Source organism: Tribolium castaneum, chromosome 6, assembly GCF_031307605.1.
Source record: "Tribolium castaneum strain GA2 chromosome 6, icTriCast1.1, whole genome shotgun sequence".
In the NCBI taxonomy this organism is placed as follows: Eukaryota; Metazoa; Arthropoda; class Insecta; order Coleoptera; family Tenebrionidae; genus Tribolium; species Tribolium castaneum.
Window position 1 is genome coordinate 2,796,289 of NC_087399.1, and position 22,933 is coordinate 2,819,221.

A 22,933-nucleotide genomic window follows, 5' to 3' on the forward strand; every position below is an offset into this window, starting at 1 on the left:
TTGGTGCTTGTAGTATAAGACAGAGGGAAGGGGATTGTTTAAAATGGCGCTGGAGGGGAAGTAAAACGCTCGAATCTCTTTCACGTTTTTTTTTTATTAAAATATTATTAGCGATTTTGGTGCTTGTAAGTATAAGACAGAGGGAAGGGGATTGTTTAAAAATGGCGCTGGAGGGGAAGTAAAACGCTCGAATCTCTTTCACGTTTTTTTTATTAAAATATTATTAGCGATTTTGGTACTTGTAAGTATAAGACAGAGGGAAGGGGATTGTTTAAAAATGGCGCTGGAGGGGAAGTAAAACGCTCGAATCTCTTTCACGTTTTTTTTATTAAAATATTATTAGCGATTTTGGTGCTTGTAAGTATAAGACAGAGGGAAGAGGATTGTTTAAAAATGGCGCTGGAGGGGAAGTAAAACGCTCGAATCTCTTTCACGTTTTTTTTTATTAAAATATTATTAGCGATTTTGGTGCTTGTAAGTATAAAACAGAGGGAAGGGGATTGTTTAAAAATGGCGCTGGAGGGGAAGTAAAACGCTCGAATCTCTTTCACGTTATTTTTATTAAAATATTATTAGCGATTTTGGTGCTTGTAGTATAAGACAGAGGGAAGGGGATTGTTTAAAAATGGCGCTGGAGGGGAAGTAAAACGCTCGAATCTCTTTCACGTTATTTTTATTAAAATATTATTAGCGATTTTGGTGCTTGTAGTATAAGACAGAGGGAAGGGGATTGTTTAAAATGGCGCTGGAGGGGAAGTAAAACGCTCGAATCTCTTTCACGTTTTTTTTTTATTAAAATATTATTAGCGATTTTGGTGCTTGTAAGTATAAGACAGAGGGAAGGGGATTGTTTAAAAATGGCGCTGGAGGGGAAGTAAAACGCTCGAATCTCTTTCACGTTTTTTTTTTATTAAAATATTATTAGCGATTTTGGTGCTTGTAAGTATAAGACAGAGGGAAGAGGATTGTTTAAAAATGGCGCTGGAGGGGAAGTAAAACGCTCGAATCTCTTTCACGTTTTTTTTATTAAAATATTATTAGCGATTTTGGTGCTTGTAAGTATAAGACAGAGAAAAGGGGATTGTTTAAAAATGGCGCTAGAGGGGAAGTAAAACGCTCGAATCTCTTTTACGTTTTTTTATTAAAATATTATTAGCGATTTTGGTGCTTGTAAGTATAAGACAGAGGGAAGGGGATTATTCAAAAATGGCGCTGGAGGGGAAGTAAAACGCACTGTCACTAAATTAGAATTTATTAATGGCGAAAACAGGGGAAGTGCAACAAAACAATTCACAGTCCGTAAACATCGCCGCCTTTGCGGTGGTCAGCGTTGGCTTGGATTAGGCCTGAGGTGTTGTAAAGGGCACAAATTATGGAGCCTGCGTCGGTGTAACGGCTAGTCTTGTGCCCTAGGGCCTCCAAACCAGTGACTACTTGCTGCAAGTGGGAAGTTAGTAGAAGTTATTTTTTTTTAATTTTTTTTACTTGTAATGTGCCATATTCGTACTGAACTTGCATTGGGTAGAGCTGGTGGTGGATTCGAGGGGCGTCGATGGCCTCTTTGATGTTCTGGCCGAACCAGAGCGTGCGCATAATTACCTGAAATAGTTATCACACAGCTAATCAAATTATTTCAGTCGGTTATTTAATGGAGCCACTTGGATTAAATGGCCAACACATTAGTATGTTAATTGCTTCCCGATAATTTATTGCTCTGATTTGGCCGTTATTTAATCAGGGACCAGAAGCCGTAATTATTCAAATGAATTTATACAATGGGAATTTAATAGTTAAATTAAGTTGGTATAACTCATCGTAAATTGCAAAATTCTGACGTTTGGAATAGTCAATGTTACCAAATTAAAATTTTGCGTGGAAATAACAGTCACGCGATACTTTTAAAAATGAAATAAAAAACGCGTTATGAATTAACTTTATCTTCATTTCCCCGGCATTTAATGCAATCTGCGCTTCCTCATATTGTATGGTTTTCCGGTTGCAGTCATTATTATGCTCCTGGCGTTATTATGCCTATTGATGACGATCTGAACCGTCTAAAATGACTTGGCAATGCTAGGGATTACGAAACCGATTTGCTTAATTTTTCACATGTCTGGATTGTTCTAATTTGAAATAAAAACGCTCGTGTGAAGTTTTACAGATGAGAAATCTTGAACGTTGACCCTTTTCAGGCATTTGAAAGCCTTTGCATACCAACAAACCACTCGATGTGATGGATATCCGTACGTACGATCCCACTGAGACATCCGGTATAAACGGCCAACAAATTTAAATACTTGTAATAACTGTCTAGGCTATAGTTATAGACACATTTATAAGTTTTATGGCCCGGCCTTTTACAACTAATTTCCTTTCATATTGAATATAAAACGAAATTAAGCATTGATTTATGGGGCATTATTTACGAAACAAAAATTCGATTTTTTTCACCTACCAGCGCCACAGATGTGGTGATTTTCGTGCCCCCCGAAGCCCCCAGAACCAGTTTTACGTCCCCGTGCTCGTCCACCAGGATAGTGGGGCTCATTGAGGACAACGGCCGTTTTCCAGGCCTCAGTTCGTTGTTGGGAGATCCAGGCAAATTGAAATAATTTTGGAAATTGGGGAATGAAAAATCGTCCATGACACTGTTCAGAATAATGCCCGTTTGGCGCGACGTCAGACCGGCCCCGAAACTGAAACACACCATGGTCTTCATAAAAAAATTTCCCATGTCTCACAAACTAATAAATAATAATAATAATAATAATGAAATAATTATACGGAATTGGAGAAAGAAAATGACAGAAAAAACTCAAGTTAATAGCAAACGCCGAATGCTGTACGATTATTAGTTACTATGTATTGTAACAAAAAACCTTTAGTATAATACAGGGTGTTTGACTTTTTTATTTTAAATTAAATTAAAGTTGCGTTTTCTTGTCCAAAAATTTCGGCTTCCTTGTACTCACTACAAATTGACGGAGCTTGTGACCGAGACTGCGTCCCCATTTTCGGCCAGAACGGAGATATGAGCTGTGCCATGGTCCTCCTTGCTGTAAAAAACCGCTCCGTAGTCTTTGGGATCATTACTGGTCGAATTTTCCTGAATTTCCTTCCTGATACTTTCGGCATATTCGTGCGAAGTTAAATTACGTAATAACTGGAAAAATGCACCGTCTAGACGTGACTCGTGACTTTAAAGTGGCCAAACTTACATCAGAAATGTGTACAAAGTTAGTATCACCTAATTCAGTTCTTTTGGCGTACGCGTATTTAAAAGCCTCGATTATTTTGTGGTACGTCTGAACTGTGTTCTGAACGCCTTCCAGATCATGTGGTTTGAATTTGAACCCATCCAGGATGCTTAAAATAAACGCTAGAAGGGCCCCTGAGCCTGGTGGCGGAACGGAATAGAGTTTTTCGTGGTGGCGGAGCTCCACTTCGATGGGGTCCATCCATTCGGCCCTAAAAAACTCAAATCAAACGACACCAAATAAATAATTCGTTAACTCACTGGTAACTTTCTAAATCTTCTTTGGTTATAATACTACCGATTTCCTCCAAGTCTTCTACCAACATCTTGCTTAAAGTGCCATTGTAAAGGTCGTGACCGCCACTTTTCGCAATCAATCGTAACGTCTCACATAATTTTTTCGGAACTATTGTCGAGCCCATTTTTTTGAATTTACCCTCAGAATCGAAAAACCACTCCCTTGAAATAATAAAATGAGACTGTTTTTGGCAAAATTTAGTGAAACGCACTTCAAATTCGTATCGTTCACAATCCTGGCCTCTTTCAAGGATTCGTGCTGGTGTTTGGACATGTTGTAGCCTTTTTCGCACAATTCTATGCTGGGTTCGACCAGCTTTGACCATTCGAGTTTGCCGAATTTTTCGTGGGCCGCTTGATAGCCCCTGAGTTCGCCGGGCACTGCGATGGCTAGAGCCCCTTTTCGGGAAATAAATTGGTCGTCTTTGTACAAGTCGGGTGTGGCTTTCAAGGGGGCTTTTTCGCGAGCGTTTAGAGTGTAGGCTTTGTTTTGGTCTTTGATGTAGATGGTCATGAGGAAGCCGCCCCCAAGACCCATACTCTGCATGGTGTAAATCCCGTTGCAGAATAACGTGGCGATGGCGGCGTCCACAGCACTGCCATTCTGGTCTAGGATTGATCTAAAAAATATTTTTCAAAAATTACCCCAAATGCAGGCAACCAGTAATACGCAAGTGCGTTGCGCTGTGACGATTTTTAGAGCAATCATCAAAAAGAATGACACCCCTAAAACCGCAGCCAGTTAATGTGTACTTTTGGCCAGTTTATAAGCTAGCCCGGTTGATAGGAGTCATTCGTTTTGACCGTGCCTGTACCATTTAAAAATAAAGTTCAAAATTGCCAACTCGAACAGTCGTTATTATTACTTTGTAGAGCATTTCGTAACAGTTTAGCATTATTTATCAACAATCCCCTGATAAGGTGAACACCAAATTTAATGATGTAACAACAAAGTAAACACTTTTTTGATAGCAAATAACAAAATTCGCTGACTGAGTGGCTATAAGCTTTAAATAAATGATAAAGTTGTTTTGGTCTCAAAATAACAACCAATAATGCAGCTATCGCATCTGTTTGTTTTTGGTCTTTTGTAAACAAACAAAGTGTTTATTGATTTATGACGCTGATTTTTATAGCAATAAAGATAAAAATATTTTTCCATGATAAGCGCCCCAAAAATTCCAAAATGCCATGGATTCAATTAGTTTTTGCTCAAGTGGCCTGTGACTGAAATTAAGTTGGCAACGATGAATAATGTAAGTTACAGAAGTTAATTTGGCAAAATGACTTCTATTGTCTGATGGTTTTGTTAATGAAAAAAAAATCTTTTAAACGCCTACTATTAAATCTCAAGTTTTTATTCATTTTGTTTTAAAACTGAAATAGCTAGTGATTTCTTCTTTTATTTTTAACATAAATACTGTCGGATTTCGAATTTTACAAATAATTATTTCATCATCATTATACAGTGGAATTTACTTCTAGAACAGCTCAAAAATCTCTTCTAGATTAAAGTTAAAAAAAAAACAAAAAACGGATACGTCCATGGCCTGCTATAATTAGAAACCAAACAAAGCGCAATCGTTGACCCTGCGCACACCTCTACCGCCCCGCGCCAACCTTCTGGAAACTTTCCAATGGTTGTCTACCAACGCAAATAAAATAAAACACTACATCAGGTGTACAGTATTTATTGAAAAAATACAATACTCGAAAAACTAACAATAATTTAATATAATCATCGCGTCAACACCATTTCTATCAACACAACAATATCATGAAAGCAATGTCTTCTACCGAGGTGTCAAACAAAATCACAAAATCCTCAAAACTCGCCACTGAACGTCTTTGGAAAATCACAGATTGGGGATTCGAGATCAGTGCTTCGCCCTTCTATTCTGTTCCGTGTTCATCATCTTGGTGACGATTTTTCTGGAATGTCCGCTGGGGTCGAAGTGGTTCGTGTGCTCGCTGACCTCCTTCTTGCTCCTTTGCTTGCCACTGTGGCCGCTGTAGATGTGCTTGTCGTACAAGAAGTTGTAATGTTCATATTCGTCGAAATGAGCTTCGGACATTTTGGTTTTTGCACGAGATTTTTTCACTGTCAAACGTCAATTCAAACAACTGAAGCGGGCCACAGCCGCCTGGGTTTTATACCCGTGGGGACGCACGCGCACTGCTGCCAACTCGAGCGACAAAGTCGCTATTTCCGCCGACTTGACCATAAATTAGTAATTTTTAATTAATTAAAATTAATCATATGCGCATCTGAAGACAGAACAATGGTTTTTTCACTCTTGGAACAGTCAACTCGACTCGGTGCCGCCTGTCCTTGATTTCGCATTTATTTATTTCATTGTTTATTTATTTACTTTCTAAATTAGCGTGGGCGTCTTAGGGTTTTTCTGTTGTATTTTATTGCCAACCAATACACCACGTGAACTTGATGTGGCCATGATATTTTTGCTGACGGTTATAATATAAATTTTTTACTGATAGTCTTGTTTTTACTGCGTCTAAATTATTTTTTCGTAATTCTGTGCAATATTGTTATTTTTTGTTATCATTACCTTCACAAAATAAGGTCACGGGGAAAAAAGTATCGAACGAGATGAAAAAATAATTGATTGCAGTGACCATGTTTTTAACATCAACTTGCACATTTCTGCTTATCTTCTTTCGATAAGGATCTATTTTTACACGTCAAATAGTAATTTTTCTTTCAAGAAATGTATATTTACATGTCTAGCCGCCACTTCCTTAATTATAAGCAGGAGGCAAAAATAAATTTTGGTTTACTTGGAAAAAATAAAAGGAAACGTTCTGGATTATTCTAGAAAAGAATGAACAGCAATTATTAGATTCGAGATTATCATTTGAAAGGTGTTCTAGAACTGGAATAACGGTTTGAATTTCTATAGATTTTTTTATCTGTTTCAAAACCAAAGATGTTTTTGATGTAAGTAATGATGATTGTGTAAGTAAATGCTAAATTAAAAAGCAATTTACGAAGGAATTGATGCAGTTTAAGTAAAAGGAGCTTAAAGTAAAAAAAATATAACGGGTTGTCTAGTTCTCTCGATTTAATTTTATTAATACGAGAAAAGAAAAAAATTAATTGTTAGAAACTATACCGGTGAAAACCTAGCACATTACTACTATTTTTGAGTGTTTTTTTAAAACTTATGTAAAAACTTAAAATCAAAAGTTTTCGCTATTGTTTCTTGAGTAATGAATTTTGTTTAATATGCTCGTATTTTAAAGCAAAAACAGATTACATTTTCCATGTTTCTAGCGTGTTTATTGCCGTTTTACGATGAAAAAATTTAATGCAAACAAGACCTTACGTTGCAAAATTCGAGCATTTTACGCGCTTGTGTTTTATTTATTTCTGTACAAATCCCTACTTTACGTTTTTCTGTAATTTTAGCCGTTTCCCCCGATGTCACAATAAACCTGATTTTGCAGAAATGAAATAATAATAATTTATTTTTGTGATTTTCTTTAAAAACTCTAATTGGGTCAAACAAAACCTGTTCGATTATTTTTGTTTCTGACATATGTCCACATATTAACGATTTTGGAAAGTCGACAAGAAGAAAGTAGAACAGAATGATTTTCCAGAATAGAAAAAACATTAACAGAAATAGATAACAAATATAAAAGAGGCAAATAGGGGAAATACCGAAACTTTTGTTGTTGTTATTTTACAGTTTTAGATATTTACGTTGTCTCTCAAGTATCGTATTGTTCTCTACATGTGATAAAATTAATTAACATGATCTAGAAAAACAAAGAAATAGCAAGGTCCGTCCTTGAACAATCATTTACTGATAAAAAAAACCAAATTTTTCAAATTTGTTGCGCAGTAAGAACCGCGCTCCTGATTGCATTTTTGAAATTATTGCATTATTATTTATTAATTATCCGTGAAAATAATAACTTTGAACAGCACACTGTTGGAAACAAAGCACTATTACGTAAATGTTGATAAGAATTGATAAGCAATAGAAAACTTCCATAACAGTTCGGTTTTATTATCGACGGAAGGATTTTTCAAGCAAGTTGAGGTTGATGTCCGCAAATATTTGCCAATAATGAAGAGATTAGCATCGAGAGTGCATTTACAAGGTTGGCAGGTTTCTCAACATTTGCTGAAACCTGATTTATGACAAGATCCAGATTCCGCAGAAATTGTATTTCACGTTCAAATGAATCATTGTTTGTTTATGATATGATTCGTCAAAACAAAGCAGACGAAATTTTGGTTGGTAAATAATAAAAGCCAAAGTTCAATAGTTGTGCTAAATGGAAAGATGAAGTCAGACTTGCGAAGGTTTCGACGTGGTTGTGAATTTCCATTATTTAAAAAATTGCCAGCCAATTAGTAGTCTGCGAAATATTTAAGTTATTTAACTATTTAATTATGTTACTATTATTTAGTAGAAAAAATACAGTATGTTACTTACTCAAACTTTATTCGGGTCAATATTATAATCTTTCATATAATAGTATACACTTTTAACTAAAAAAGTGGCTCTACATAGTAATATTTCGAAAATTTTCAATGAGTAGAAACGAGTGGGGAGCGAAGTAGGCAACCAACAATACACCATATTTGAAAGGCTACAAAATCAGCACTGAAGTCTAGCGTTTTAGCACCTTTTTCATTAAGAAACAAAGAATTACATCGCAAGAAATTTCTTTAAAAAAGCTACAAAAGCACTAAATTATGTTAAGAATTGTGTAATTACTTCCTGTTTTGAAATTTTGTTAAACCAGGCAAAAAAATCGCTACACTGGGATAAAAATAGCATTACTTTGTCGATTTCTTCAAACCAGACGTTAGAATTTATTAACTCAAAAAGTTTTTCACTTTTATTGATTTTTTTTAAACTTATTGTCACAAGTGTTTTAAAATAAAGGTCGTTCACCCTATTTTATAAATTAATTGGTTGCTTCTGATTTTATTGCTTTGGATTACTTCCTTTCGTTTTGTCTTGTAGCTGCTTATTTAATGTACGAAATGTCCGAAAGTGTTGTCACTGTTTGAACATTTAAAAACACAACAGTGTTTTTACTTTACATTTTTTAATAAAACACCATATAAATAAATGAAAAAAATTACTTACCTTCCGATTTTTGCACACGTTGCCCCGTCTGCACACACGGCAGCCCTTTTGAAGCGCCTCAAGACGGAAGCCGATGGTGGTAGGGCTTTCTCAGGGTTTGGGGGTCTGAGCTCTTCTTCCTCCTTGCTTGAACTTAGGAACCCATAATGATAGGCGAAGGCGATGCAAGCGATGATAATAATTATGATAACAATAAAGATGATGCAGCGTTTTCTGGCTCTTGGACTGTAACAAAAAATTGGATAAATCTTCCTGGGATGGACCAGGACCTACGTTTCATGGCCGCAAACACGTGCAATGTCATTTGACAGTTCGGTCTTGCACACTTTATTTTTTCTCTTGCGCCATTTGCGTTGAACTAGAACGGATTTTTTGGCGATAATCGGAGCGTTTAGGAGGTGTTTGAAATCAACCATTTTTTAACATCGCGAAAGGCCGAAAGGACGGGGTTGTGTGCTACATGCTGACTGAGGGTGGTCGAGGGATCGATGCCAAATTTTGATCTTGCGCATAGAAGTGGAGTTTGAAAGTTTAATTTTGTGAAATCTTTGCGAAACTTTTAGAAAAACTCATTGTTCTGTATTATTTCTGACGAGAGAAGCGGAGCAATTTTACAATCAGAGAGAAAACTGAGGGGCGCAAAATTTTTAATTTGTTAAATGTAAAAAGTTAATAATTAAAAAAGTTAACTCCAAGTAATTTAGATAAATATTATTTGAGAAAATTTTGAATTCTATGACACGGTTTTTGGAAAATTAGGACATTAAAAACTTTATTTACAATAAAATTTTAGATATTTTGTCAAAAGTTTTTTTCCAGAAGGCGACATTCAGGTGTATTATTATTTATTATCAAGGGAAAACGTCCAGCTATTATTATTTGTGATGAATATTTTAGTGTGTTTATTTCCTTTCAAGAAAAAACCTTTTTTTGGCTGAGTTAATTTTATTACACGCATCTGTTCATGACAAATTTTTCGATTGAATTTATCAAATAATCAATTTTTTCATGAATGAAGTATTTTCCTAAATCAGACCGAGAAATTACAAAATTAGAGAAATTTCGAGCGTTTAACCAGGTTTTTGAGGCATAAATGTAGGGTTTTTTCGAAATTTTATTAAACCGAATTGAAACTTTATTAATTTTTTATTATTTTTTATTTTATTTTATTTTATTTTATTTTATTATTATTAGTATTGATATTATTTTTATTTTTATATTTTTATTTTTTGGTTTTTTATTTTTTTTATTATTATGTTAGTATTTGACGAAAAAAAATTGTTATTATGCAGGAATAAAACTGTACATCTACGCACACCTTGTAATTTAAATTTATTTAAAAAGAAAATATTTGACTACATTTTGGATCTCAGACCATATACTCTAAACGAATTCTATTTTGACTTATGTCTTAAAATTATTTTTATGCAATTGTTATTTCTGTGTATAATATTGATGTTTTTCGTATCAATTTTGTTACGAAAATTTGTATAAATTGATAGAAATACATTATTATTATTATTATTATTATTATTATTATTATTATTATTATTATTATTATTATTATTATTATTAATTATTAATTATTATTATGAAGAAGAAGGGTTTTGCAAAAGTTGAAAAATAAACCGAAAAAATGACCAATTTTTGCCTTTTTTTCAGGTTTGAGCATGTTTTTGATTTACAAACTCAGTTATATTGTTGAGAAATTTTCAAAAAAATGTTATGTTGGGTCAAAAATGGTGTCATGTTTGTTTAAAACAGGTAGATAATTGTTTTCCTAAGAATTGCAAAAATAAGCTTGTACTGAAGAATTATGAGTCATTTTTCCTTTTATGCATTTTAACTACAACCATCTTAATTTTGTTTTTATAAAATAAAAATTTCAAATAAATATTGTTGTGGGTGATGAAAATCGTCTAAAGGTTTATTGTCACATTAACAATTTTTAGTAAAAAAATTATCCTGCCAGTTATTCTTCACAAGTATTTGCAGACTGCTGATAAGTAGTTGTGTACACACAAGAAAAAACGTTCTAATTATGCAGTTATCAATAAATGATTAAACAAATATTTCATTTTTTCATTAGTAATGTCGGTATTTAAAAAGAAAATTTGTAATTCACGAGTCAAACATTCTTACAGGGGCCTTTTATTCTCCTACTTTTTACAAAAAATATCAAAACGAGTTTATGTGCTGACTGGACTATGAAAAATTGTAACGATTGACTATCAACTAAGTTCCACGAGAAGTAGTCACGTTTTACATTGATAATATTTTTTTTATTAAATTGTTTCTGTTTTCTAAAAATTTTAGCAAACTTTACAGTTTTGTGAAAAATATCTAACAAACCATAAATTATTTTGTTTATTCATGTAGGTATAATAAATTTAAATCCAAAAATATGGTTCAGATTTATCAAGTCACGTACTAATTTCTGATAAAAATAATTAAACTATTATGCCCTATCAGAACTGGAACAAACTGCAAATTTTAGCAATCACTGCGTCAGTCTGATAAATTGAACGAATTCGATAATCTGGCGATAATCTTGATGCGGAAAATTTGATGACAATGTATTTTTTTCATGAAATGAAAATAATTCTTGTGAAATAATTAAAAATGATCGTTCATGCGACAGTAATTGCTTCTGATTAAATGTTATATAACTCTTGTGTAATAATAACCGTGTTGGAGTCGTCGTTTCCCGCGTTTTTTTTTCCACTAGTTGAAAAACTACCACATACCGTGTGCGATTTTGCCTCCCGACCACCCTGTACTGATCACGTGCGTCCGCCATTTTCCGGCAAGACGTTCCTCACAAGAGCTGACACTTTAATGGTATTTTCGTACGCAATACCGTCATAATTTCGTGCGATAAAAATCAGAGTCAACAATCTCGCCAACATCTGATCACTCAAAACTTACAATCGAGCGCTTCCGACGGTGCCTTCGGCAATATCGAGCGATCTTATGGTCATCTCCAAGAGATAAAATATGAGCCAGCACAATTGTTAACAACGCATGGTTGGGATTTTCAAGAGGTGTCGAGTCTGGGCGGCGAGCCGGCCACACTTCCAGTCGCTCAACTGACCGCCGAACAGATTTGCAAATCACAATAGCGCGCGGCACACCTCCGACAATCATTTATTTCCACCATGTGTTCTTTGGCCGGTGAGAGTGGTAAAGGTGAGTTGAGTCAATGGTAGTTTTTGCAATGGGTGACCGCCGGATGGGCGATGATGTAATGTCATGGGTCCAGTGGCCTACTCTCTTGGGTCGCTTGGGTGCTTTGGGGACAGTGTTTCGGATGGTTTGTTGGTGGGACGGAGAAATGGTTGAGTCATGGGCGGGTTTCCACTTCGAGGTCAGATTCGTGTAACGGTTATGTGCTTGTAATAATGGGTTTTCTACTTTTTTGAGTAGAAGAGATTGTTACAGCAAATTTTGAAGTCACTGTTGAAATACCTTCCAAGTACTGAATCTACTGCTATTCTATTTAAAAATGTGACTATTCTGAGTTCTAACAATGAAACTGTTCAGTATTATACCAGAAGTAAAAATACCTATTAAGAGATTTTTTTATCGATTATTATGTCATTTTTATATACATAATATACAGCGTGCTCAAAAACTGGCGCACCAACTCAATGGTGTGTGGTAGAGAACTGGTTACTTATAAAGGTAAAAATAGTAAAAAAATTCATTGTATTAAAGTTATTGATAAATTTTAGATTTTAGATAAATTATATGTGGCAACATTGTCTAACAGTCATGATCGCAATAGAATTTGATCAACAATGAAAATAAATTATTTTTGGAACGGTTTCCTAGGAAATAATTCCCAGTGTTGGCACATCTACACATTGTGATTTTTTGGATGAATTTTAATTTCTTTAAATTAAAAAACTGCTAAAATCTGATAGTAAATTTAAAAATAATTATTTATCGTTTTGTTACGGAACGATTACCTGGTATGAAACATAAAAACATAAAAAAATAATGAAAACTAAAGACGTTAACACAATAAGTTTGTAACTCCAGATTTTTTAAAATATGACTTTAGGAATTTTTTCAACATTTTTCCCGTAATATGCACTTGCTTCTCAAAAACGTACCACTGAGTTGGTGCGCCAGTTTTTGAGCACCCTGTATATTATGTATAATATATATTTTATATACATAATATTATATAATAATATGTCTTATTTTCGAGTAAAAAAATATTTTGTATGTACAATCACGATCAAAAAGAATGACAATAGCCAAATGTACGCATTAACCGTATTATATCGAAAAGATTTGTGACTGCAGTCTTAGGGGTGTCATTCTTTTTGATCGTGACTGTACAACTGACTCTACCTAATAATTTTTTTTTTAATGAAAAATGGGTGAAAAGAATCAGCTGTGGTCCATACCGGATATAGAAATGGCGTATCTATGTTTATTTTAATTTAATTAATGAAATATTTAAACTTTGGTGATAACTGATAAGCATAGTATGGAAAACTACCGTTTTTTTTCTCTAGTCTGAGATTTTTTTTAAACCATGACTGTGCAAAAATTTTGTCTCAGAATTGATAGAAAATATCGTTTAACAAAATTTGTAGGATTTTTGCTGATTCATGTATCATCATCTTTTTTTGTAAATAAATTAACCAGTGTTTTGAGTTTTTTTTTTGATAAATTAATAATTCTTCTAGCATAATTTCTTATACGCAATGGGTTTTAAATCACTTGCAAATACATCGTAAATTTTTAATTATTATTTCATATCTGAAAAGTTGGTGTGAAATAGTATTTTTGTTATTAACTAAAAACGCAAGAACTTTAGCAACAAACATTATTGTTTTTTATTAAAATTATTGATGAAATAGTTCGTTAACACTTAACAGATGTTATATTATTATCAGTTATTAAAAATATTGTGTTCTAAACTTGACTTTGACCTATTTGTCTGACAACAATAAGGTTTAAAACCCATTCAGCTGTCTATGGAGTATTTGGTCAAGTTTAAGTTGCAAATTGGTCAATCTGGAGTGTTAATTTAATAAATGTTACAGATGTTTCCTTTCGCAATTGTGCACTTATTCAAACCCATTTTCAGCTACAAGTTTCGGCAATTTAATAAATTACACCAATTAAAAAATAAGAATCTTCTAATAACAAGAAAAAAAATTAATAAAACAAAAAATACAAAAATGAAAACACCAATCGGAAAGTAGAAGTGTTAAGTAATCGTGGATTTGTTTTGAAAGTGGTTATAACAATGATTTTAATCAAATTTTGCTGAAAAATTTATTATAATTAACCAATTTAAAATTTTCGAATTGACGCGAAAAATGGTGGATGCGCCGGTGAAAATAATGCCCAATAATTAAATAATGATAACAATAAATAGTTCCTGGTTTTGTTGAACCAAAAAATAGTTTCCAGACGTTTAGATTAGATAACTGGTTAACGACCAGACCGGGAAATTTGAAATATAGTGAACTATGTTCACCATATGTTGGACATTCCACCATTCACACTATCAGTAATTTCACGGTTAATGTCTCCTAATCCCCGCCTTGTTCTTATCAATACAATAGACACACGTTCAGTTGTTATTCCATTTTCGAAGTTTTACGTTCCTGTCGATAAAAACGTGTCTTCGAAAATTGGAAACCGTGCGCTAGAACCCCAAGTGGAACTCGTGGAGTTTGACCCAGAAATGAGCGTCGCGGGTGAGTCTGTTTGTGTTATCTTCAAGGCCGAGGCTGTTATTTAATCATTTATAAATCGTAATTGTAATAAGGAATTAGTTGCGGTGGATGCTCACATTGCAGTTATTAATACCTTGTGTGAATATTATTCGCATGTTCTGTACTCTATTTCATAGAATTTACATGGGTGGCTATCACGTTTATCGCAAATTTGGAATTAACGTTCGGGACGCGATAAAATTTTTAATTACAAAGGAAAGTCGCAATAAATTTTTTTCTGTATACTACATTTTTCGATTTTAACTTGATGATTGTGACTTTAAGAAAACTTCGAAACGTATAATTACGTAATTTATTTCTATTTGCCCGACTCGATACAATTCCATGATTATTGGGTAAGTAATTGTTTCTAATTTAAAGTTGCAGGTTAATGAGTGCATGGTATTTATATCGCAAGTGAACTCTTGTCCTTGCTGGGTATTAAGATAGTGGACGTAATTAAACCGCAACTACATTTTTTGCAATTTATTTATTTGAATTGTTTAATTATCAACTACAAACATTTAAAAAAATAAACAAAAATTAGTTCAAGATGGTTAAAATAAAATTTATTATGAATATTTAATTTCTTGTTGGATTTTCTTGGCGTGTAAAATAAATAAAACAAAGTTTAAACAAACCCGACACACTAGAACTTTATTTAAAAACATTACGCGTTTCAACCACAAAATGGTCATCCTCAGGTGAGAATATAAACTATACAGCATGCTCAAAAACTGGCGCACCAACTCAATGGTGTATGGTAGAGAACTTGTTACATATAAAGGTAAAAATAGTAAAAAAATTCATTGTATTAAAGTTATTGATAAATAACGGATTTTAGATAAATGATATGTGGCAACGTTGTCTAACAGTCATGATCGCAATAGAATTTGAGCAACAATAAAAATAAATTATTTTTGGAACGGTTTCCTGGGAAATGATTCCCAGTGTTGGCACATCTACACATTGTGATTTTTTGGATGAATTTTAATTTCTTTAAATTAAAAAAACTGCTAAAATCTGATAGTAAATTTAAAAATAATTATTTATCGTTTTGTTACGGAACGATTACCTGGTATGAAACATAAAAACATAAAAAAATAATGAAAACTAAAGAAGTTAACACAATAAGTTTGTAGCTCCAGATTTTTTAAAATATGACTTTAGGAATTTTTTCAACATTTTTCCCGTAATCTGCACTTGCTTCTCAATAACGTACCACTGAGTTGGTGCGCCAGTTTTTGAGCTCCCTGTATAGTATATATATATATATATATATATATATATATATATATATATATATATATATATATATATATATATAGTTGTATATGTATATACTACTATGAATATTATATAATATATATTATAGTATATAGTATTTATATATATTGATATATAAATTATTATAGTATATATATACTATATATTTTATAGTATATATAGTTTATATTCTCACCTGAGGATGACCACTTTGTGGTTGAAACGCGTAGTGTTTTTAAATAAAGGTTTGGTGTGGCGGTTTTTTTTAAACTTTGTTTTATTTATTATGTATATTAATAAACTGAGGAAAAACCACAGAAGCAATGAGAATAATACCATTTGTGTGGGTTTTAAAAATATATTTATATTTATTTTAATTTACTGAAAGTAAAGAAAGTAACATTGATGATCTTGGACTAGTTTACAACCACAGATTAAATTTTATAGCAAAATAATCACTAATAAAGTGATACTAATTCTATTATTATTTTCTGTGGATATTCTTGGTTGCATAAGAGGCAGACTATTCATAAGTTTTAAAGTTTTTTTTGAAGCAATATTTATTTACTTGTTCATTTCTTGTAAACAACACATTTCTTTTAACTTTTTTTTAACAACAAAGCGAGGTAAAATTTTGGAAAAGATCACCCGAGAGCATATAAACTATCTCATTCAATTAAAAATTACGTTACCAGGAAAATTTTCGTTTTGTTTCAATAAATTAGGACTGTCATCGTATCTATGTAATGACGTGTACTTCCCCGCATATTTTTCCTCAAACTATTTTTTGGTACTTACCCGGACTCGTCTTTGAGGCTTTGCGAATCTAGAAGCTTAGTTTTTTCAGATTCCATGTTGCTATCTCACAAAAATTACTCTACTACACATCACGTTAATTAATAATTGTGCTCCTATTTTTTGTTAGACAAGAATTCTCATTTTTGACACTCATATGTCATCTAAATTGTGGAAATCGACACTCCTGCGCATCCAATAAAGACATTAATAAATTATTATGTTTGTAGAAATCGATTCTGTTCTCCATCTCTAAAAAATAGTAATCAATAGTAACTTTCAGCGATTTTTTTTAAATATTAATTGTAGCAAAATAAACGTACGATACAATTGTTTTAACATTTATTTAATAAACTTAAAATGTCTAACACAGTGGTTCGTAAATAATCACGAATATAATCAAAACAAAATAAGGTCCTAACAATTCGACATGACTAGAAAGACAGTTTTATTCTTACAGACGGTAATACTTTCCATTTAATATACACAACAAAACAAGACCAACGTACGTAAAAATATTGATTTAGCGTAATTCATTTATCTCAGATTGTAATCAATGAGTCGCTTTAATACTGATCGGTTATTATTATGTAAGATATGCATTGACTCTTTACCCCTACGAAGAGATTGTATTTATACCCTGTGATTTAGCGCAGTTTGAACCGAAGTGAACGAAGCAGACCGTGCACACATTCTTACATTGCTCAATACTCAAAAATGGAATGTTAACATTGTTTAGACATTTAAAACTTGAATAATGTCATTTTAACAGGTGTGTGAACTAACAAGCGGCCAACAGTAGCAAAATAATCGCTCCGCACCATCAACTACTCTATTATCACATTCAGACATCACATTGAACTAAGACTAATGCAAAACAACGTCGTGTGATTGTACTGTTTTCTGCTTCAGCAGAACGGGCCTCGGCCTGTCTTTCCACGTGAGCAAAATTTGGTCGTCTAGTTTCGCGTCCAACGTCATGAAAATCTTCCCGCTGGAGGTTTCGGACTCTGAGGAGTCGCTCCCGTTGCTCGAATTGTCCAGCAGCGGTTTCGTTGTGGGGACGTTTCGCTCTTCACACTCCCGCAGCTGGCGCCACTTGCGCTCCAGGAGCGTGGTGCTGGACAGGGAGTGCTTCCTGGTCATGCTCTCCCTGCGGGGGGTGTCGCTCTCCTCGGAGCAGGTCCTGGTGATTGTGATCCTGGGGGAGCGCTTCGGGGTGCCGTCAAGGATGTTCTGCACCACCTCACTCTTCTTGTCATTGTCCGAAGTGCCGAAGAACTTTTGCAAAAATAGATTGGTGGGTTTGGGGGTTTTTTGCACAGGTTTCTCGTCTTCTGTGATAACGGAGATTTCGGTGTCGCTGATTGGGACTTGCAAAGTGTTGCAACTGGACGTCTGTTTGATTCTTTTATCGTCGTCCCGTGCCAGGAAATTGAGACTGTTGGCGGAGGCCGGCCGCCAGGACAGCTCGGTCGTGATTCGTTTAATTTTGTGCTTTTGTGGGCTGTTTACCACCTTTTGCACGTCCAGTAGCGCTTCAGAGAGGCGGGATTGTAACGTTGGTTTGGTTAGGAACCCCAGGGGTGTGAGTGACGGCCTCCTGGAGCCGCAAGTCGACGGCGTCCGTGCTTGAATCTCTTGGTTGACTTCGCTCTTGGTCTGTTTTTTGCGCCAGTAGTTCTTGAAGGTCTTCCGCAGCGGTTTGCTCTTCACTCCGTACAAGAAACCGTTGACTGGGGGCGAGCACGTGAGCAAAGCCATGGCAGTTGTGAAGAAATGCGGATGAATCCGCTTGGAGATCTTCTCAAAGGAGCCGCTGGTCGCCTCCCAGATGATCAAACTGTAGTAGGGAAGATACAGGAGGGCTAGGGACCCCACCAGTTGGAGTACAGAGTAGATGGCGCTGCGGCCCTTGAACTTTGGGGGGCCGGCGTTGGGGGCGGTGACTGTTGGTACAAAAAATGGGTTTCTTTGGTGTGTTATTGTCACTTGGGCTGAGAGCGTCACTTCGTAGATGGCGGAGGCGATGCGGTGGCGGTGGTAGCGCGCGATCATCAAGATCTGGAAGTTTTTGATTAGTGTGGGTTGGGGGTGGTTGGGGTTTACCTTGAGGTTGCAACAGATGATGAGGGTGGCGGGGAGGAGGAGAGTGAAGGCGGTGTAGAGGGTGGAGTACCATAGGGTGCCGGAGCCGTAGGCGAAGTCGGGGGCGCACGCCTCCAGGCCGGGGATGTAGGTGTAAGGGGCCACTTTAAAAAAGGGGGGGAGGCAGAGGAGGAGCGAGATGGTCCAGCCGATGGCCAAGCCCACGAGGACCTAGAAGAACTAACTTGTGATATTGAACAGTGTATGGTTTTAGGGGGAATTTTTATTTTGACCCATGAACTCAACATTCAGAATAAAAAATAAGATAATTTCGAAATAAATTAGATTTTATGTGTTTTTTGCGGTTAACTTCACTCTTTAGTTGCGTATTAATAAACTAAAAGAAATCCTTTCGAGAAGAGACTCAAAAACGTGCAAAAGAATTCTACCATAATTTATTTCTCTTCTACTTAGTGAACATACTTCAGGAACTTCAGGAAAAAAATGTAAATATATTTGAGTCTAATAATTATTCGATTATTAAAGCAAAAGCATTTTACATACTGTTACCTTTTCCCACATTTTATTTTTGTGAAATTGTGAATCTGTAGCTTTTTTAAAATATAATAAGAGCCAGTGTGTAAATAGGTGATGATATTAAAAAAAATTAAAAGATTGTCGTCTTTTACTTCATGAGAAAAAGATTATTAGAATAACTAAGACATAATGTAGAGAATTAAAAAAAAACATGAGGCTGAAAATATCAAAAAATATCAATATTTCGCCGGGGTTTTGCTTATAATATCTATTCATTCTACAATGAAGTTCCTTTGACGTTAAAAAACCCTAAAATCAGCAATTTTAAACACAAATATAAAATGATTTTTCTATTTTTCTTATTTTCTTATTTTTCCTCTCTGTAATTTTGTTAAGTAGAATTAGATTATATTTTTTATTATAATTTTTATGTTTCATTAATCACATTGTTTATTTTTATTTTTTATTATTTTGCATTTATTGTCTGGGCCAAAACCTTGATCAGCTTTGCTGCCTTTTGGTCCAATTTGTGGTAGGAACAACTTGTAGAAAATTTTAATTTTGTTATCGTATTTTTTTATTCTTGTTGTAACTAATTACATTGTAATTATTTTACTGCCACAAATAAATTATTATTATTATTATTATTATTATTATTATTATTATTATTATTATTATTATTATTATTATTATTATTATTATTATTATTATTATTATTATTATTATTATTATTATTATTATTATTATTATTATTATTATTATTATTATTATACTGTGCGTTTGTTACCATTACTTGAATTTTTAATTCTTATTTTATTAATTATTTTTTTAAGCTAGTCACATTTTTATTACGGAGTTTTATGTCAAAAAAACGTTTACCTAACTAAGGATTGTTTATTCTCAGATGATACGAGGAATAACAATTTTTTGCTGCTACTTATTAGAAATTACTTAAATAATTTATTTGTATTTTCAGAAATTGTTGAACAAATCTGAAAAATTTTTCGGGCATCGATGATAATACAGAGTATTTAACAGAAAACGCTAAATTTTGTAGTTAGTAATAATACATATTTAAAAATAGGAATAAATAAAGGCTGACAACAATGATTATTCAAGGTTTTTTTGACTTTCTTGTTAACAAATACTACGTTACTAATTTTTAGAAAACTGCATTTTTGTGCACATTATTGCTTGCTAGCGTTTTTATTAAAGTTAGATAATGTAGATCTACGGTAGACATTTACTCTTTTAGTGCTGAAAACGATCTTTCAACTGTAACAGTTAGTCACCGCTTTACAGGCAAAGAGTTTCAGCAAAATTACATGGTTCGGAAACATGCCATCAATATTTTTCAGCTTCAGGTTTTTTAGTCCAATTGTCCATTAGATAAAAGACCCGCTAGGAATATGAAGTAATTCGCCTTACAATTTTTGGAATTTTTTAATTTTTCTCGTGGTCAATTTTTGCGAGAAAAACTGTTTGAAAATACCATTTTTTAGACGAAAATCGGGTAACAAGAGATTAGGAATTAATTCTAAGGTAATGATAATTATCTTAAATATTTGCTACAATTTTTTTTAACTGGAACACAAAATCTTCAAAATAATAAAACGCCAGTCACTGGATTCGTCTGTTGAGAACGCATTGGGCCGTCAATATCCAATAACAAACAGGTTTTAATCGTTTGCAATTTTTTGCGCCACTGATAATGACCGAGGAGGTAATATTCATATTTTTATTGGCCAAACGATGCATTCGGGGAACAAATGAGATTAGGGCTGGCCTCTCCCACAAACCAGAATTCGTCTTCGATGCGAATAAATGGCGAATTCTGATTTATTCTAACTTTTACTTTAGCCAAGAAGAAAAAAATCGAAAAATTATTTAAACTAGAATAAGTAATTTTTGAGGGTTTGTTTTGGGGATGTAATTATTGGATTTTTGGGAGGTTCATTAACAGGATCGTTATTGGACCTCATTAGTATAACGATGACGGAATAGTATTGCTGAAGATGTTTATTATGTTGATGAAAAATGCCCCGCAATTAATTTGTTCAGCGCTTGTTAGAAAAAGCAAATATTGCGTCGTGTGTTATGTTATGATGAAACAGACTTCATAAAACCGTCTTTGTGACAGATGAACTAGAAGTCCGCTTACTCGTATTATTGTTTTCTTCATGTGTCGCTTAATTTTTAGATTAATTGCAGTTTCAAGCAGTCGGTAATTATGATTTTTTTATAAACTCTGCAGTACAGTAAAAAATTCAGTAATTTATACTTTCTGAAAAAAATTATGCCAGGAGAAGGCTCGAATCTCTCTTTTACAAATTTAATAATAATAATAATAATATTTATTTTATTTTCAACAGGTGAAACAACCAATTACAGAAAATAAACTTAAACTTAATGATCGTGCTGCAAGCAAAAACTAATAATTTAAATAAACTAAAACAAACTAATAATAATACTATAATAATAAATTAAGAAACAAGAACTAAAATTAAATTTTACCTAGCCACTAAAGTAACTAATTATATGATTTTTAATGTAATTAAATGAATGAAAATGAATATCACAACTACTGCTAATTTTGTTAAAATTAATACACATTACATATAAAGGTGATTTTAATAGAACATTCGTATTACAACTGCAACTGTAAAAAGTCATGGGATGCCGTGAGTTAATTCTAGGAACCAGAAAAATTATCTTATTAACAAGAGCAATACAGTCAATCTTGTTGTTTAGTAATTTATGTAAAAATGCAATACTTGAGATAATTCTCCTAACTTCTAGAGAATTGATATTAAATGTCCTTAAAAGCACTAGTTGGTCACATCCCCTATCGGGGTAATTTTTAAAAGAAATATACCATAGCAGTTTCAAAAATTTTCTTTGGACTGATTCAATACTATTTATGTGTGTGGCATATATAGGTGACCAAATAATTGCACAATATTCTAACTTGGAGCGTACAAGGGCAAAAAATAAGACTTTTAAGGCTCTTAAATTAGTAAACTCTCTACAGTTGCGATAAATAAATCCTAAAGTTTTATACGCGCTATTAATAATATTTGTAATATGATTCACAAATAAAAGTTTGTTATCAAAGGTAACTCCTAGATCTTTAAATGTGTCTGTTCTTTGTAAAATGTGACCACTAACATTATAACTATACATGATCGGAATTTTTCTATTTGTGTAAGACATAATAAAGCATTTAGATATATTTAGGTTTAGCCTATTAGCTTCGCACCACTGGAGGAGATTGTTGATGTTATTCTGCAAGACTTGACAATCATTACCGGTTTTTATGATATTATAAACCTTAAGGTCATCAGCAAATAGAAGACTGTTACAAGTTACTGCTGCAGTAATATCGTTTATAAATAATAGAAAAAGTAAAGGACCTAAATTTGAGCCTTGCGGCACTCCGGAAGTTGGTACGAAGCTAGAAGATAAACAGTTCCTGTATCTAACAGTGTTCACGATTAACAAGATAGGAAGTTAAGAGATCAAGCAGGAAGCTACTGAAACCTATGTGCCGTAATTTATCGAGAAGTATATTTTAAATTTAAAATTTAAGTAGAAACTTAAATCCAATTTAATTTCACTTGGTTTAATTTGGTTTATTCCGGTCTTATTGACCAGAGCTAAGTTTCGGATGATCACGCGATTACATTCAATAATCATGTCAGAGTCGGTACACATGAGCCATTTCCATGCATAACACCGACCGAAAATAAACTTAATGCTAAGTGGAGTTGTACTGAAAGTCGATGTCGTGTATTGATCGTTGCTTTTTTGATGATTTT

General features: G+C 33.5%; 4 protein-coding genes across 12 annotated transcripts in view; 1 reads left to right on the top strand and 3 right to left on the bottom strand.

Moving 5' to 3' along the window:
* Positions 1–1,236: 1,236 nt before the first annotated feature.
* LOC663258 (scoloptoxin SSD14) lies at positions 1,237–16,649 on the bottom strand. Of its 4 annotated transcripts, none has more exons than XM_015982838.2 (9): positions 16,494–16,649; positions 8,686–8,910; positions 3,766–4,173; positions 3,518–3,715; positions 3,219–3,468; positions 2,973–3,163; positions 2,456–2,696; positions 1,486–1,599; positions 1,237–1,437 (listed from the first exon to the last, which is right to left on the bottom strand). In XM_015982838.2, the coding sequence occupies exons 1-9, from the start codon at positions 16,547–16,549 to the stop codon at positions 1,291–1,293; spliced, it is 1,830 nt and encodes a 609-aa protein (XP_015838324.1). In that variant the 5' UTR covers positions 16,550–16,649; the 3' UTR covers positions 1,237–1,290. The 4 variants fall into 4 exon arrangements, with proteins under 4 accessions (XP_015838324.1, XP_008197001.1, XP_974407.1 ...); XM_008198779.3 differs by lacking the exon at positions 16,494–16,649 and adding an exon at positions 11,614–11,755; XM_969314.4 differs by lacking the exon at positions 16,494–16,649 and adding an exon at positions 11,433–11,591.
* LOC663161 (uncharacterized) overlaps positions 4,785–22,933 on the top strand; it is a 55,999-nt gene continuing 37,850 nt past the window's right edge. For 2 of the 4 annotated variants that reach the window (XM_015982842.2, XM_008198782.3), the window contains exon 1: positions 14,263–14,411. In XM_015982842.2, coding sequence (XP_015838328.2) covers positions 14,399–14,411 — 13 coding nt within the window. In that variant the 5' untranslated portion in view covers positions 14,263–14,398. Of the gene's footprint in view, positions 4,810–11,750; positions 11,875–14,262; positions 14,412–22,933 lie in introns of those variants that run through there. The other 2 variants (XM_064357633.1, XM_008198784.3) reach the window with 2 other exon arrangements.
* LOC661355 (uncharacterized protein) lies at positions 5,229–5,705 on the bottom strand. Its single transcript, XM_961771.5, has one exon. It carries the CDS (start codon positions 5,626–5,628, stop codon positions 5,431–5,433), a length of 198 nt encoding a protein of 65 aa, XP_966864.1. The 5' UTR covers positions 5,629–5,705; the 3' UTR covers positions 5,229–5,430.
* The window catches only part of LOC103314036 (G-protein coupled receptor 161), a 52,581-nt gene continuing 46,467 nt past the window's right edge, over positions 16,820–22,933 (bottom strand). For all 3 annotated transcript variants that reach the window (XM_064357632.1, XM_015982839.2, XM_008198786.3), the window contains 2 exons: positions 18,600–18,809; positions 16,820–18,554 (listed from right to left, as the gene is read on the bottom strand). In XM_064357632.1, the coding sequence (XP_064213702.1) occupies positions 17,358–18,554; positions 18,600–18,809 (1,407 nt within the window). In that variant the 3' untranslated portion in view covers positions 16,820–17,357. The remainder of the gene's footprint in view (positions 18,555–18,599; positions 18,810–22,933) is intronic.